This window comes from Momordica charantia, assembly GCF_013281855.1.
Source record: "Momordica charantia cultivar OHB3-1 chromosome 1 unlocalized genomic scaffold, Mcharantia_2.0 BLBB01000001.1, whole genome shotgun sequence".
In the NCBI taxonomy this organism is placed as follows: domain Eukaryota; kingdom Viridiplantae; phylum Streptophyta; class Magnoliopsida; order Cucurbitales; family Cucurbitaceae; genus Momordica; species Momordica charantia.
In genome coordinates, this window is record NW_028275157.1 from 20994015 (window position 1) to 21011133 (window position 17119).

At 35.3% G+C, this 17119-nt stretch overlaps 2 protein-coding genes and 1 pseudogene across 4 annotated transcripts; 1 reads left to right on the top strand and 2 right to left on the bottom strand.

The window, feature by feature from the left end:
• The first annotated feature begins 4155 nt into the window (after positions 1-4155).
• Positions 4156-7791, top strand: LOC111005974 (serine acetyltransferase 2). The gene is made up of 10 exons (XM_088122131.1): positions 4156-4673; positions 5016-5213; positions 5335-5394; positions 5572-5667; positions 5767-5791; positions 6129-6223; positions 6848-7014; positions 7135-7208; positions 7304-7409; positions 7500-7791. The coding sequence occupies exons 1-9, from the start codon at positions 4419-4421 to the stop codon at positions 7372-7374; spliced, it is 1041 nt and encodes a 346-aa protein (XP_087978257.1). The 5' UTR covers positions 4156-4418; the 3' UTR covers positions 7375-7409; positions 7500-7791.
• Positions 7792-7856: 65 nt separating this feature from the next.
• On the bottom strand, positions 7857-9649 carry LOC111005975 (phosphoserine aminotransferase 1, chloroplastic pseudogene; annotated as a pseudogene).
• On the bottom strand, positions 9439-11980 carry LOC111005267 (G2/mitotic-specific cyclin-1). Of its 3 annotated transcripts, none has more exons than XM_022276710.2 (10): positions 11817-11979; positions 11559-11706; positions 11391-11447; positions 11260-11308; positions 11026-11181; positions 10809-10946; positions 10418-10729; positions 10232-10330; positions 9958-10139; positions 9439-9875 (listed from the first exon to the last, which is right to left on the bottom strand). In XM_022276710.2, exons 1-10 carry the CDS (start codon positions 11875-11877, stop codon positions 9731-9733), a joined length of 1347 nt encoding a protein of 448 aa, XP_022132402.1. In that variant the 5' UTR covers positions 11878-11979; the 3' UTR covers positions 9439-9730. The 3 variants fall into 3 exon arrangements, with proteins under 3 accessions (XP_022132402.1, XP_022132403.1, XP_087978254.1); XM_022276711.2 differs by having other exon boundaries at positions 9958-10136; positions 11817-11977; XM_088122128.1 differs by having other exon boundaries at positions 9958-10136; positions 11026-11308; positions 11817-11980.
• Between the last annotated feature and the right edge of the window lie 5139 nt (positions 11981-17119).

Below are 17119 nucleotides of genomic sequence, written 5' to 3' on the forward strand. Positions count from 1 at the left end.
CTAAATAAAAACTTTTTATATATAGAAATTGATCTCTTTGATATGTATTTTTAAAAATTTTAAATATATATTTATTTAAATATATATCTATTTTTTACTTTTAAATATAACATAATCGTGAAATTCTTTTATTGCATTTTATAGTGTATTAAAGTTTAAATTTGATTTGGGTTTTGTTATTTTTGTAAAATTTCATATTGATGAGTATATTTATTTTATACTATTTATGGAAATCTCTCTATTATTTATTCATTTATCTGATCAACATAGGCGAAGCAATATATCAAAACCTTTATATACCCACCTATATAAACATTTGAAATCACATCTAACAAATTGGATATCAAATTTTCAAATGAAAATTTACCAAAAGAATTCAATTCCAATAAATTTTTATTTTATAATATTTTTCGAAAACTTCCGGCAAGCTTTAAGATGGGCCATTTAATTCGAGAGTCGCTGGAGCCCAAATAAAGTGGGCTCAAATATTGTAGGCCCAACGAATTAACCATTGCTCGGAGATCCACCATCCACTTCAATTGGGTCGCTACAAGCCCAACTAGGATTACACCAAAATAAATATTGTAAAAATGTAACTGAACTTTCTAAGTTTGTATTTAATAGTAATTGCAATAAAATTTTTGTGTCTTATTCTGTTTAAAAAGTGTTTAATAAATCTTAGAAAATAATTTTAGAAGGTCTTTAAAGTCAAGTTTCGTTGGTATCAATAAAATTATTAAGTATTGTCTTATCATCTAAAAATTGCTAATTTTGAAAGTTTTGCAATTAAACATGTAATTTAAAAAAAAAACAGAAAAATAGCATTAAACATAAAAAGAAGTACAAAGCCACTTCTATTAATATTTGTAACTAAAAGAAATCATATCTTAAAATTTAAGTAAAGAAACAAACTATATTCTATATATCAACGAACCACACCAGTTGCCAATTTATTTGACAACAACTGTGGCAGTTCCAAATTAACTAATCATAAAACAACAATTGATTAGAGACAAACCGCTTAATATAAACCGATGCTTAATCGTCATTAGCTTGAGTTTATTACGAGAAGCCGCTTATAAACATTGTTTATTACGAAATTAAAATTGAGTGGCTATATGCTATGCTATAATATATTTATAATAACTCATTAGACTATGAATTTAATAGATGCCAACATGAACTTACCTCAGCAAGAATGACACACCTCTCTGGTCAAAAGGCTATGAGTTCGAGACTCCCCACCACCACTTGTTGTATTTAAAAAAATATCTATGGTTTGGATTTAGATTCAATATTTTAGATAGTTCTTATTTGAATTTTTTATCGGATTGGCTCCACAACCAACTTTTATTTCGATATCATGAAACGACCCATTTTAGAGCACTTTTCTTACTTCTTCAGTAAGATCAGTATGAAATTACCTTCTACAAGATTCATGACTTTCTTTTATTTTGGTTATGAAAAGTAAAAGTTGTTTTGTTAGGGATGAGATCGCTTGACATCTTGTAGTGCGCCTAATTATTAGGTCAATTAGTCGAACAGAGATGAAAGAGTCTCGACCAGAAAAAGATCGGAGGTTCGAATTACAACCCACCTATTATTGAATTGGAGGGAAAAAGAAACAAAGTTTTAATTTGATTTTTATAATCTACTCAAATTTTCACTCCACATCAATTTATCTCTTTTCCACAATTTTGACTCAATAGTCAAAAAAGATCTCGACTCAGGTAAAAACATTCATGCATGCATAGAAATTCTGTCATTTATTCAATATAATTATGACTTATAACTATTAGAACGATTTAGAAAAATGGATCTAACTATAAGAATCAACTTGAAATAAATGGGAAATCAAGATTGAAAAGGAATGAAAATAAATTGGACGAAAGTGAAAAAGAAGAGATAAGAAAGGGCAGAGGAACCTAGAAAATACAAAGTAAGATAACTGTTTGTCCCTGTCTTGTCCCATCCCAAACATATAATTGTCCATCTTTCATGTGTGTCTGTATCTGAAATTTGAGTGGCAACAGAATAATGGTCTTTTTTTTTTTTTTTTTTTTTTGTGAGGCTGAAAATGGCGACTTTTATGATTTCAATTCCCAAAAGAAAAGAAAAAAAAAACATGAGAAGGAGATGTTTCTAGCCATCAAGTTGGCCACATTCAACCCATCAATTATTAGTGTGAATATGGGAAAATGACAAGAAAATAAAAGGGAAAGGGAAACTTTTTTAATAACCATCTCTTCAGCAAATTTGTTGAGTCAAAAAGGCTGTGACTTTTATCCTTAAAATAATGAAATATGAATCAAAATGTTTGTATGCTGCTGGAAAACAACAAAAGGGAAAAATACAACAAGATGTTCTTAATCTTATATTATGAGCTAATTATTGGGATTTGGAAATGGTATTGAATACTAATAATCATTATTTTTGTATAGCCATCTATTTTTTGGACCAACAACTAAGTAATATTTAACATGGAGGAATGTTTATTTCTTTCCTTTTTTAGTACAACAATACCAATACAGGGAGATGATTTAAACTCACAACTTTGTGATTGGAGATATATGTGTCTTAACTAAGTGAGATATGTTCATTTTGACTAAGATCAAGAAATGCTAATAAGAGTTTATTAGTTATATACAAATGAATAGATAATGAACTACCTTTGATTATGTATTAGAGTAGATTCGTCGACTTCATTAAATTGTCCATATTTCACAAATTGATTGGTTCGACTTAACTGTCAAAAGGGCATCCTAAATGAAAAAATAGCTCATGATCCCGCATCTAAGGAGAGGTTGAACTCTAATCTTTTCTCTTGAGTATAGTCACTACCAAAAAATGGGACATCACTTTCTTAGTGAATTAATTATTATATTTATAAAAAAAAAGAGAGACTAACTCCGCCAATTTGAACATCGCTCAAGTGGATAAAATACCTATTAGACTATTATTATATTTAAAGTCGATTATTCAATCCTCCGCCCTAATATTGTCAAACTAAAAAAAATTGATGGATCTTAAAAATAAAATCATGATCGAACCATAAGTTTGTAAAAGTCAAATTGTGAACCTTTTTTAATTGCAATGCCAAGAATCATGCTTGGTAATATGATTTAGTTTTTTTTTTTCTCTATATCATTAGATTGCAAAATAAGAGAGTAGATTCGATGACATGAATCTTAACAAAATATCTAACCGTTAAGAAAACATATTTTGTCATTATTTTCATCAAAGTAACGATTTAGCCAATGGATTTTAATATGTTACAATTTATTTTTTACCAAAGGTAACGATTAGTTCCTTAACTTTAACACATAACAATTAGTGGTGTTCATTTTCCCCGTAGATTTCTCATGAGGGGAAGAGACTTTTACCTGCCACTTAATTGGGGACGAGGATGGGGAATACGCTCGTTCACATTTCCCACCATGTCTCACCCTGCCACTTCATATATGTATATACTAGAAAGTAAAACCCAATACTCATGATCTACTCAAGTCGCTGCGGTATTTTCTCCCTCCCTCACTCGCAATCTCTCAATCTCTCTCGAATTTCTCACTCCCACTCTCAGTTCCTCTCCTCAAGCATCAATGGTGAGTCCAACTAGCGACTCCAACGACTCTCAGATATCTCTCTCGATCGCTCAATAAATGAGGAATAATTTTTCACAAGGAACTCGATCCTTGCAAATTTTTCGTGAAGAATCTCCATCCCACAAAATTTCGTGAGAGAAGGGGATTGGGGAAAGCTTCCTTATCCCCGCCCCACCAAAAAACACCTCTAGTAATATATTTAATACATATAATTTAAAATTCGCAACAATTTAGTAGCAACAATTTTGTAAATTTTAACCATAGAGACTGAACCATTACTATTATGTATTAAAGTTTGGAGACTAAATAATTATAGATGCGAAAATATTTTAACTCATGCCTACCTCTCAAGCGAGTCGGTTTCCAAATTTTTTTTAATACTCAATAATAGTACAGAATGAAGGTCAAACTATCAACTTTTGAAACGACACTCAGCTAAAGTACACCCTAATCATGACCTTTATTCTCGAAAAATGATTTGATGTTAATTGGGTGGGGAGATTATTTGGGTTTTCAAAGTCATGAAAGTGCAAAGTTCTAGGGGGGAATGGTTTCACTATCTCCTTACTTTCCCTAGAAAAAACAACAGGTACCCAAAAGAAAAGAAAAAACAAAGGGATTGTGTAATCTCTATTCACTTCATTCCCCATAATACACTCCATCACCACGTCGCCTAGGCGCTATCTCTTCCCTGCCACTCGCCCACCACCCCAGACGCAGAACCCATCTGCCTTCGCCACTCCCGCCAACGCTTTCACGCTCTATTCCCCTTTATATGCCCAACAAAGCAATTTCGTCCCATTAGGCCCGCTCTTCATGGCTTGCCTGAGCGATGAGACCTGGGCCGCCACCCTCTCCAATAAGCTCGCCGATTGCGCTTCTCTCCGTGAACAAGAACATGCCGGAGATCGACCCACCCTTTTCCCTGCGGATTCTCTGCCATTTGGGCTCGAGAGGGTCTTCCCCGTTTATGCCATGGGATCCTCGAAGCCCGCCGCGGCCCCCGCCACCGTGGCGGCGAATTTGGGCGACCCAATTTGGGACGCCGTCAGAGAGGAGGCCAAGTTGGAGGTATGCTTATCGAACACCCTCCGTTCATTTCACTTGCCGCCCTAGCAAATAGACCAGTTTACTTTCTTGGGTTATGGGTTTTCTTTTTTCCCTCTCTATTTAGGTTTTGGGTTTCGTTTCCTTGTTTAGTAAGATCCCATCATATGAATATGATTGGTTATTTTCTTACAAATTGACTTCGTTTAGCTTTCTTATTAGGCTAGTTTTGAAAAGGGGTTGTTGAGTTGGTGTGGCTCTGACTTGATTGTTTTCTGTTATGAACGAATTTGCCTTATTGGGAATGGAGTATTTTTCATCTATGAAGTCAATGAGAATCCATTTCATTGACAAAATTTCGTACAGGCTGAGAAGGAGCCGATTTTAAGCAGCTTCTTGTATGCCAGCATCTTGTCACACGATTGTTTAGAGCAAGCATTGAGTTTTGTTCTTGCCAATCGGCTTCAAAACCCCACGCTCTTAGCTACTCAGTTGATGGATATATTTTGTGATGTCATGATGAATGATAGAAGCATTCAAAATTCCATTCGCCTAGATCTGCAGGTAAAATCTGTCTCGGAATTTGCTAAGAGGGGTCGTGCATTCAAATTATTGTCTCATTTCCTCCCTAGTCTACTGGAAATTTTTGCCAATTTGAAACCTCTTAGTGAACTTCCTTTTGCAGGCCTTTAGAGATCGAGATCCAGCCTGTTTGTCGTATAGTTCAGCGTTACTGTATCCCAAGGTAATTGATGTTTTTCAAATCAAGCGGCCGAGTTTGGTTCAATGGGACCATTCCCATTGTCACATCATTCCTGAAGATCTCTTTTAGATAGTGGCATTCTATGTGTGCTCCTATTGTTATAACTCAAACCACTTTTCAATTGGTTTCTTTCTGATATCAGTTTGCTGCTTCTTGCAGGGTTACCATTCTCTACAGGTACATAGAGTTGCACATGCTTTATGGAGCCAAGGTCGCAATGTGTTGGCCTTAGCATTACAAAGCCGAATTAGCGAGGTAAATTGATACTTCTAGGTGACATCTTTGTGTTGCCATCCGAGTGATCTTTAGTTGATTTTGATGATTATTTTATTGTTCCTTTTTTCTTTTTGGCAGGTTTTTTGTGTTGACATCCATCCTGGTTAGTTAATCGACTCAATCATCACCCTTTGCTATAAGTTTTGAGATATCGAACAAGAGCGGTGCTTTGTTAAGACTTAAAATAATGAGGCAATTGCTTTGCGTGCGGAATTTCAAAATAAGATTTAATGGTGCTGTGAGAAACAACTCAATTTTGTCATCTTATGAGATTATAAATTGTCAACTAAGAAGCAAGAATGACTTGGTCAATGAATTGTTGAAAGTCTATGTGTTGTAGATGTCTCTTTTCAGAAGGTTGACCATTGGCAGAGTATCGGTGTTAATCTAAGATCATATTCCTGATTTCCTGTTCTAAACTCTGAGGTTTTTTTTTTCAGCTGCAAAAATCGGAGATGGAATACTCTTAGATCACGCGACCGGTGTTGTTATTGGTGAAACAGCTGTTGTGGGTAACAGAGTTTCATTGATGCATGTAATTCCTTTTCTTATATTTTTGCTTCTTATGAATTCTTTAACTGTTATCTCTTTTGCATTTATTTCTTTAAACTGCAATTCCGTCTCGACTTTTGTACGAGAATTGAGACACAGGCTCGATTGGTTACATAAAATGTTAAAGTAAAGAGCAACTAAAGTCTTTCAAAGTTGTATACTGGGTTGTTGCTTTCCACCTGACAACAATGTGTCACAAGTTGAAATTTGTAATGGTTCATCTCGGGCACAATTCTTTAATGCCTTAGAAACTGAAATATGTTCTCATTCGGGTAGTGGAAAAGTAAAATGAGTTTAGAGGGAATAATTTTAAATCGTGGTCACCCACCTATTACAACTTTTTTTGGCAATCAAATCTTATAGGGTTGGATAGTTATCCCACGTGATTAGTTGAAGCCAACTACTCTTGGATTCCAAAATGAAAAAAATAATAAATTTTGCAATTTCTTCAGTAGTAATAAATTTATTTATCTGAACGTATTCTGTATATCAAGATTATATTATTTATTTCATTTGTCTTGAACTTATTATCTTCTTGCTCTAGGTTATGTTTATGCTCACCTGTCAACTGAATCTGCTGTTTTTTTTTTCGGGTCAATTTTCTCAGGTTGTAACTTTGGGGGGCACTGGGAAAGAAGTTGGCGATCGTCATCCTAAAGTAGGCGATGGTGCACTAATCGGAGCCTCTACTACCATACTGGGAAACATTAAAATTGGCAATGGGGCAATGGTGGCTGCTGGTTCCCTTGTGTTAAAAGATGTCCCCCCACACAGGTTTGAGCTTTAAAGCCATTATCATTATCATCTGAATGATGCTTTTTTATTTCAATTCCGTAACGAATGTAATATATTCGAATCAGAACCATGACGTATCTTGTTTGTGTCGTTCTGTAGCATGGTAGCTGGAATCCCAGCCAAGTTGATTGGGTATGTAGAAGAGCAGAATCCCTCTTTGACAATGAAGCATGGTATGTATAAAATTTTTCTTGAAACAAAGCATTTGATATCCTAAGCTTTTCATATCGACGTATTTACTCTAAAACTCTCTCTCTTTCGTGCACAGATGCTACCAAAGAGTTTTTTGAGCATGTCGCTGGTAGTAATTGTTGCAGTGATGCTAGAGCCAACAGTTAGCACTCTATATTAGTCGGTCAAATAACACATTCTGGGTTTGGATTTTCATGATCAGTCTACACAATACGAACACGATCCAATTAGAAGAAGCTTATCTCTTGATTCTGGGGCTTGGTTTTCTGCAGGTCAGTGCCCCGAAACTAAGGATAGTCGGCACTGAGGGCCTGCTTCCACCCTCGTTTCAATAGGCGTCCGTTCAGCGTCTGAATGACAAAGTGCAAGTGGTATATTATAAAGCTTGTTCTTTTAGATTAGTTTTTACTTGGTAAGGTAATAAGATGAAATGTAGTAGTAGGAATCGGAGAGGATTATGCTCCGGTAAGATTGGGGAATGTTTTTGTATAAATAATTGCGTTTTTGTATAAATAATTGCATCTCTTCTTAAGTAATGTATAAAAGTTTTTACAATTAACCCTACTGCTGTCTACTCAGCACATTCGGTTCGCTTATTGTTTGTGTTATAAATTTATAACTGAGTAAACTTAATGAAGATGATGGGTGGATGAAGCATGTCTTGCTTGGAAATCCTTCATGAAAGCAACCAACTTCTCAACTCCAGCCGAAGGCATAGCATTGTAAATCCTGTAGTCGAGCATCAACAGTGCGATTTCTTGAGTTTTTCCAATAAACAGATCTTTCCTGATGATCATGATGGTGACCCCGGATGATGTTCTTCTGAGCTCTGGCATAGATCACACCGAACTTGGAAATGTCGAGGGGTTTCGAGCAGAAACTCACAGACATTGACGCCACCAAGACGCTATTTTGATGCTCTGGTGATGGGTAGTTCTTGAATTCAATCCCTTTGATGGTCTCTCGTTTGAACAGATGTGCAAGTATTCCATATATGGGCTCTGTTCTAATTCACCAAAAACTTCCCAGATTTAACAGACCAAATCACCTTCGGTTTACTAAACTTCTGTGCCCCTTGAATGCCGTGTCGCCCCATGACCCGGTGACGAGATGATCAACAGTGCCGTTTGGCGAGCACAAGTGTAAAGGGACGGCGGCGAACTGGGTGTTGGCGCCACCTTGCAAGAACAGAACAGCAGCGTATTCTTGCAGAATGTTCAGTATAGTTCGGAGATTCAACTCAACCTACTCGATTATGGAGAGAAATTTCTTGCATTTCCATGACACCGAGAACTTCGATTGTGCTTTCTTGAGTACATTCAGGGCCCGCAGCGAAGTTGAAGGCTCGATCATGACTGTGAGATAGTGATCAGCAGCCATCTTCAATCTTGACGGTTGATGTCGTGCAAGTAATGAAGATCGATTTACTGGCGAGGGCGGGCAGCACATGGGTCTTCTGGCAGCGAATTCCAGCGAGTAATGACTGGAGGCCATTGCCGGAACTGGAATTGGAGAAGCAGAGCAAAAATAAGTACGGTAATCCGAAAAGGAAAAGAAAGAGTTTCTATTTCTTTATGGAAATTTTGACGACAACTTTAAATTTCTACATCAAGCTATAGGAAAGTTCTTAAAACTTGTTATTGGATTTCAAACGCTTACGTCAGATACTATTTTGGTTCGGTATTTTTTTTGGTTCATTTTTAATCCGTAATTAAAACATTTTGATTAATGTACTTTCATTTTTTATTCTCATTTTGGTCATTGTATTTTCAAAATATCCATCATTTTGATTTTTTTACTTTTTAAAAGCAATTTTGGTTTCTTCGTTTTTATGTTAATCTCATTTTTATTTCAATTAAACACGTCTCTTCTCTCACTAACTTTTTTTTAAGTATTACAAGGTTTTCGATTTGTCAAACATTTGCAAATAGGGATCAAATTGACCACTCTTTAAAAGTATAAGGATTGTAAATATTTTGAAAAGACTTAAATGAAGAAAGTTGAAAATATAGAGAAATCAATCGAATGAACATTTTGAAAATATAGGGATCAAAATGGAAGTCGTTAAATTTGACAATTATTAGGAATAGAATGTGGCAGATAAAAATAATTAGACATTAGAAATCTATGTAAACATTAAATATAATAATAATAATAATAATAATAATAATAATAAATAATGTTGTGAGTTAAGGAAAAGGGAGATGGAAATTGAAGTTGGAAATATAGGCCAGAGGCCAATATTATTCTTTGCCACTGAATTATATATGTTTGTCATCTGAATGCTGTTGTTGAATGAAACTTTAAAAAGAACAGACAAAAAAAGAACAAACTAATGGCCAACATTGGAGAACGCAACCATCTGGTTGCTCCTCTCCATTATTGTTGTTGTCCTGTCCTGCCGCCCGGCCGACCGATCCATCCCCGCCCTGCCCGCCGCCCGCCCAATTTTGAACATTCATGTAATGCTGTTAGTAAGAACTATACATGTTCTGTTCTGTTGCTATTGCTGAGTCTGCAAAAGAAAATGTGCAGGTTCACATTTCGCCGTGTAGTTAAATTTTGATGTACAGTACTTCCTATGAACCCCGGTGAGCTTCCCCGTCGCCGCCTTCTGATGGAGCCCCACCATCAGCCTCGAGCATTCTCTGCAAAATTCGAATTTGCCATTAATGGATATATCGAAAAAATGAAGACGAGCACAGAGGAAAAGATAACAAAAAGCCATACAGGAGCTGATCTTCTGAGTAGCTGGAATGCCACTCGCAAGTCACGCTCCACCCCTCGACTCCGGTGAGAGTACATTGAGCTGTGTAAGTCGCCGCTGCCGCTAGTAGAGAGGGTGGAAATCTCAGCATTTCATACTCCACGAGCGAGAGCTCGATCAAGAAGAATGCCATAAGCTCGAGCTGCTTCATTCAGAGAAATCTTACTTACAAGGAAGGAGGGGACAATTGCCTCCGAGCTAGTTTAGTACTAAAAGAAAGAATATAGAATCGCGTACCTTTTTGTCTGACTGAGCAGCCTTTAGGAACCTTTGGAGGAAAACGAACGGCGTCGGGACCGACATGTTAAACTGCAGACAGTTGAGCATCACTGTCTCCTGCATAAACACAAGGAGAGGAGCTCAGCAAAAAAAATTCACAGATAGAGAACTGATTGATGCTACAAGAGCCAAAAATGGAGTTACCATTTCAAGAACTTCTTTTCTAGAGTAGGCTTTATCAGAAATAAGAATCAAATCCCCCACAATTGGAACAGAAACCTCCTCATATTTGCAAGCCAAGAGCATAGAAACCAAACCAACCAGCTGAAGCTTCTTTCTCACAACTGTTTTTCGAGACAAAAATCTGTCTATGAGATTCACGGTGAGAAACAATGTCTCTCCCATGAGATCAAACTTGTCGTGCACCTCTATAAGCCAGTCAATAAGTATAGCCCTCATCCTCTCGTTAATGTCAAATTGCTGCGCCATATAATTTGGGGAAACACAGCTCGAATTCTGGCATATGATAAAAAAAGCCACAAATAAGATGAAGAGATCACTCCTTAAAGAATGGCAGCCAAGACTTGAAATTTACCTCTATTTTTCTGTAGTGTGCGTAGAGATCGTCCACATAGTCGACAACCGCAAGCGGGTTCTTGGAATCGACACCATCGATGTCAATTACCGGGTTGTCGCAGTCGTCTTCTGCAATATCTTCCATTTCGACTTCCTCCTACAAAATAATCCAAAAGATCATGAGTTTGAAGGGAGGTACAAATTGAGTTTCTGATGGGGGATTTAGGATTTATTACCATCTGGCTTGGTTCCTGAGGCAATGGTGATTCTGTTTTCTCCAAGAACATGGGAACTGGGCTGTCGTTTTCTGCTGTCTTGCATTCCTCGTCTACAAATATGGATTGTCCAAACGCATTTGAGTTTGTGAGCAATGAGTTACCCTTACTATTTTCCTGCCCACGTGAAAGAAAAAATCTCAAAGATCCATTATCAATAGGCGAGTGATTTAAGAACACAGAACGAATCATTACCTGGGGATGATGAAGCTGTTGGCTACTCGCAATTTGAGCAGCAAACTTCCTAAAAAAGACAACATTTTCAAATTCAAAACACACCATTTTCTTCTCAAACCTCAGAGAAACCAAATCTAATCGAAACCCACCTTGTAATTGGTCTGTGAAATGGATCAACCTGCTTCTTCTCACAGATCTCTTGCTTTCTACGGCAAAAAAAAAAAAAAACAAAAAAACAAAAACAAAAACATCTCAACATTGGAATTTCGTCACCAAATTTGATAACATTAAGGAAGTCGAAGAATCAAACTGTGTACCCGGCGAGGACTCTCTTGTTAACAACAGGGTAAGCTTGATTCACCATAGAATTGTGATTAATGTCATTAAGAGCCCTCCGATTGTTATTAATTCCACGAATCTCTTGCCCAAACGCCCTCCCACTACTCTTCTTCTCCAGCCCTCCTCCTAAAAAACACGATTCACAGAGCCAGAAGCAGAAATTGTAAATAAAAAGAATCGCAACTTTCAGAGATCTCTGCAAAATCGAATCACTCATCAGTCCAAAAGAAGCAAACCTGGAAGAAACCCAGAGGTGGGTTTGATCAAGTTCGGATTGTTCTCATCGGAAAACGCCATTGAAGGAAAAATGGAGAGAGGAGAAGAAGAATTCTGCAAAATCCGTCAAAACCAGCGAGTGGGTATTGTTAAAAGAAGCATCTAAAACGACCCAATGGGGGAATTTGTCCAGAAAAGGTATATTAATTAGACGCCATGTATTTTTTTTTTTTTTTTTGGTTTTTGAAAAGCAACGGCTAGTGGAATGTGACCGTTGGATTGTGTGTGGGTTGGCTGATGCGAAAAGGAGAAGACTTTCCCTCTGGGGTTTGTCCGAACAACGGTCACCTGACCTGGTTTTTGGTGTTCATAGGGGCATGTGGCCCTTTTTACCGCATCTCATTTTCAAAATTCAATATTCCAATTCATTGCTTGCTTCTGGATTTCACTTACCTTTTCTTAATGTTTTATCCAATCTTTTTGACTAAATGACAACTTTTTTTCTTAAACATAAATGGTAAGGCTTTTGGTATTCATTCACGCGCTTCCATCGCCAAAGGAATTTATTTATTTATTTATTTGCTGCAAAGCTGTGGAATTTCTTATCTTTAATGACAAAAGACTAAAGTAGTGTAATTGCTCCTTTTTTTTTCTCTCTCTCATTTCAAGTTCTTTGGGTTTTACTTAATTGTGAATTGGAAAAATTTTGTTATCATGATTGTTTGACTTACATTAATGGCTATGATGTTTTAGGGCATTCTTTCATCATCATCATTAGGGAGATTCAAATTTTAATTGGGATAAAGAAGACTATGAAGTAATTTTGATTAAAGGTTTTGAGAGTAATAAATGATTATTCTAATTTAGTTATTTTTATCTGATTTAGTATTTTTCTGGCTGACATCCTTATTTGAGATAGCAATGAAATGGAGCCTTTGTTTTATCCATCACCTCAAATTCAAAAAATAAACATAGGTTCACAAAATCTTTCATGGGGATTAGGTAATTTCCTTTTTCCTTTTCAAACGACACTACATTCTTTGCACTACATTTTTTTTCAATCGAAATACATTTTAGTTATTGAGACACTTGAACTTTTTTGTTTGTATTTTATTATTCAATAAATAAAAATGAATTATATAGTATAATGTGCAACCTGATATTGGACAATATACAAATTTAATTATTTAAGGTACATATTTTTTATCGAAAGATTATGAATTCAAATATCCATTTTGTATTAAAAAAAATTAAACGTATCATTTTAGAATATAGAGTGGGCTATACTAACTTCCGAGATAAAAAAAAAATAATAATAATAATAGGAGAGCGTGGGGTTAAAAAGGAGTGGGTTCCCATTTACAGCTTGTCCCCAAAAAAGGGGTGGCTCCAACGTGCCGATTGGTTGGCTTTTTTTGAATTTATAAGATGTGGATGGCTCTTAAAAGAGGGGGTCCAATAATAATACTTCCTTTTTCTTTTTCTCATTTTTGGCTCCTCTCCTATATCTCATCCACTTTCCAATATGAATAATATAGGAGAATCATTTCATTTCCATCTTTGGAGATCCAAGAGAGTGTTAGACCCGATTTCAGTGTGAGAAATTCAGCACGATGAGAATTTGGAATTGATTGGATTCTAGTTCGAGCAAATGCGAGTTATTGAGTTTGACACAACCAGTCAAGGAATATTTAGTCATGTCTGGTTTTAATGACAATATCTTTGTTAGGGCCTACTCTTGTTGATCGCAGTTAATTAAGTTTTTTACCCACAGAAAAAAGAAATGATATTTTTATATATATATATATTTTTTTAAATAAAGAGATGTGAAATTTTTATGGTGGTCAGCAGGAAGATGGGTGTTGACTGATAAACATGTAAATACTGGTCTTCCAATACACACCAACTTTTGTTCTCTATCAACTAGTAATGTTTTTGGTTGAACTACACTTTTTTGCCTTTAAAATTTACCCACAAGTTTAATTTGTTCTCTAAAATTTAAATTTTTTTTGTTCCAATTCACCAGACTTTACAAATTTGAATCAAGGGATTGGCAAGAAAAAGGAAAAAAAAAATCACATGGGTGTGTTTTAGGTTTCAATCCTACAAATTTTATTCATAAATTTTTAAGGTTGTGTCCAATAAGTTACTAAAGTTTAAAAAGTATATATTTTGTATTTTGTGTCTATTTTGTGCTGCAAAAGTTTTGTGCATTAAAAGAAAATTTAAGGCAAATTTCGCTCAATGAGATCAAATTAAGATGTATTTTTTTTTAACTTTTTTTTATAATAAATATAGCATAAATTTTTACTTTTCTTAATATAATTTATATCATATTTAAGTTTGATTTTGATTGAATTGTACTATTTTTTTTTAATTTTGATCTTTATACTATATTTAAAAATACATATTTATTTTATACTATATATATATCTAATTGCCTAAAATATTTTAGAATAAATATTATATTACAAATGTGGGAGGTTGAAAATACAATTTGTTAAAATTTATGGGCCAAATTAGAAATGAAATAAACTTTTGAGACCAAAACTATAATTTTAGCAATTATAATAATTGCAATTTAAACTTATGTTTTAATGTAGGCAACATTAGCATAGTTCAGACTTTAGCGTCAAGACATTTTATTCCTTTTCTCAAGGTCGGAGGTCCAAACTCCCACCCTTTATTAGTTGCATATATATTTTTTCGAAAAGTCTCAGTTATTGTACTTAACAAAATAAACTTATGTTTTAATATTTCAAGAAGTGAAATATTATTTGTTGGTGTGGTTGATAATATTGACTCGTCAACATTTTATTTATGTTAAATTACAATTTCAAAATTCAATTTATATTCTATAACAATATTTTTACCTTAGTTTTAAGCTAGAGTATATGCCATTAATTACAAGGTAAACAAAAAAATCTCTTAATTTAAAAAACATAGGACTAAAACCCTAATTTAAAATGAAGAGATAATTGGATCTTCAAAAAATGTGATAATTATGAATAGTCAATATTAAATAAAAAGGTCTTTAACTTTAAAAACATAGGACCAAACCCCCTAATTTAAAATGCGGAGATAATGGGGGAAAAAGTGATAATGAATAGTCAATCATCGGACTAGTTATTTCTGAAAAACAGTGTTGGGGTTAATACTAATTTACCAAATATATGATTCAATTATTAAAAAAGAATGTACAAAAAAATATATCACAGAAAATGACCTAAGTTTTTTTTTTTTTTTAGACTCAACTATATGCAGAGTAAAGATTTGAAATCTTGGACCTTTTAATTAAATATTTAATGTCTTAACGAATTGGTTTATGTTGATCAGATTGTTAACCCTTGACCGATGTCGTCTAATTTCTTAGCTTAAAAGTAATTAGTTAATTTAAAAAAATAATTGAATGCCATTTTCAAATAATTAATAACATATAATTTGTTTCAAAACATTTGAAGACAGAAACAATGAAATTATAATAATACATCAGTAGAATTTATACCTCATTTGATTGGATGGTGCTATTTTTGAACAATTTGAAACTTTATGCTTTATTGGAAAATACGTATTTATTTTATGTTACTTATATAGATATACCTCTAGAAAAATATTAGTAGAATTTACTTATGTTTAAATTTAATTTTAGTTCCTAAACTTTCATAAGGTATTCTATCTTGAAAACTATTTTTGGTCCATGAACTTTCACACATTTATGAATTTTCAAAGAAATAATCATTTTGGTCATTCATGTATTATTTTACCACATAATATTTATTTATCAAATACTTGTTTTTAACCCAGGTAAGTTAAACTCATACTCACATTAACACGTTATTACACATACTTGAAGTCCAATCTATTCAATTTTTTTAAAGATTAAAATTATCATTTTGACGCTTTGAAAAATCAGAGATTAAAGTAGAATACAAATTTATAGACCAAAATAGAGCTTTTGAAAATTCAAAGGCGTAATAGGGTTTAAACTAATAACTTATCTATTGAATGGGATAAAATTAGACAGGTGAAGAGCGTGGCCGATCGGCGGCGACCGAACCGAAACTCGTAAAATTTAATTTGTTAATAAACGAACGTGAACCGGCGCAGCCTTGCATGCATGCATGAACGTAGAGGTACAGTTGGTCGATCGTTGGTTAAGACAAAGAGTCGCACCTCTCTGAAATGAAATGGAGAGACATCAAAAATTCAAAACTCCTCGGACTTAACGGAAAATAACTGCCTTAACTCACACAATATTATAAAGAAAAAAACTTCCCTTCCGTATTCTCTGTTTGCGTACGAATGAAATTCCCCATCCCTTGTTGCTAAATTTGATGGAGAGGGACCACAACAACCAAGACTCCTCCTCCGACGAGCACCGCGGTGGTGGCAGCGACGATGTCGATGGCAACACCCCTCCCAAGACTCCTACCGGTGGCTTCGAGGACGTCGTAGTTTCTTCTTCCCCGCAGGAGACTTCTGGGAAGAAGAGAGGGCGAGCCGAGGAGCAAGCAGGAGGGTCGAGTAGTGGCGGCGGGAAGGGGAAGAAGAAGGGGGAACTGATCGACCCGCCCTCCACCGACCCGAAATGCGCCACGTGTGGCAAGATTTTCGGCTCGTGGAAGGCGGTATTCGGGCACCTACGGTCCCACCCGGAGCGGGACTACCGCGGGGCCTTCCCGCCGCCGAAAATGTGGGAGGAGATGCTTCGGCAGGAGGCAGTGCGGCGGCAGCATGGTCAAGACCAAGGCAGCAGCACCACAGAGATGGGGACAGGGACGTCTTCTCCGTCCGGCCGGGGGATCGGAATCGATCTTAATGACCCGGAAAAGCCCCACAGCCCGCCGGATAAGGGCGGCTTCCCGTTTGATCTCAACATGCCGGCACCGGAGAGTGACGAGGAGGATCACAAATAAGTGAGAGTTGAAGAGATTATATTTACAGTTGAATAATTTATATTATGAGGGTATGTATGTATGGATTTATATTCAATAATTTTCCTCCCTCTGCATTTTAGTTACTTACCTCTATGAATTCTCTTCTTATTTTCGGTACTCATAAAAATGGTTTTATTATATGGCTTATATATTACGAGTTCGTTGAAATGTTGCACCAATTTTTGCGGGTTTGTTTTTTTAAAAAAATTCATTTTGGTGTTGTATGTTGTTGGATCTATTGACATGCATATATATATATATAGGGGAGAAAAGTTGCTGCTCTATGTGAGTTAAAAAATGGTCAGTTTAGTTTTATGTAATATTTGAAAAAAAGTATTTAGAACGATCTGAGTTTTGAAGTAAAATCTAATTAAATATGAATGGCT

Coding starts and splice junctions, on each gene's coding strand:
- LOC111005974 (XM_088122131.1), top strand. CDS start 4,419: ATGGCTTGCCTGAGCGATGAGACCTGGGCCGCCACCCTCTCCAATAAG. Junction 4,674..5,015: donor GAGAGGAGGCCAAGTTGGAG/GTATGCTTATCG, acceptor AATTTCGTACAG/GCTGAGAAGGAGCCGATTTT. Junction 5,395..5,571: donor CAGCGTTACTGTATCCCAAG/GTAATTGATGTT, acceptor TGCTTCTTGCAG/GGTTACCATTCTCTACAGGT.
- LOC111005267 (XM_088122128.1), bottom strand. CDS start 11,877: ATGGCGTTTTCCGATGAGAACAATCCGAACTTGATCAAACCCACCTCT. Junction 10,947..11,025: donor CTCAGGAACCAAGCCAGATG/GTAATAAATCCT, acceptor ATTATTTTGTAG/GAGGAAGTCGAAATGGAAGA. Junction 10,730..10,808: donor CACACTACAGAAAAATAGAG/GTAAATTTCAAG, acceptor ATCATATGCCAG/AATTCGAGCTGTGTTTCCCC.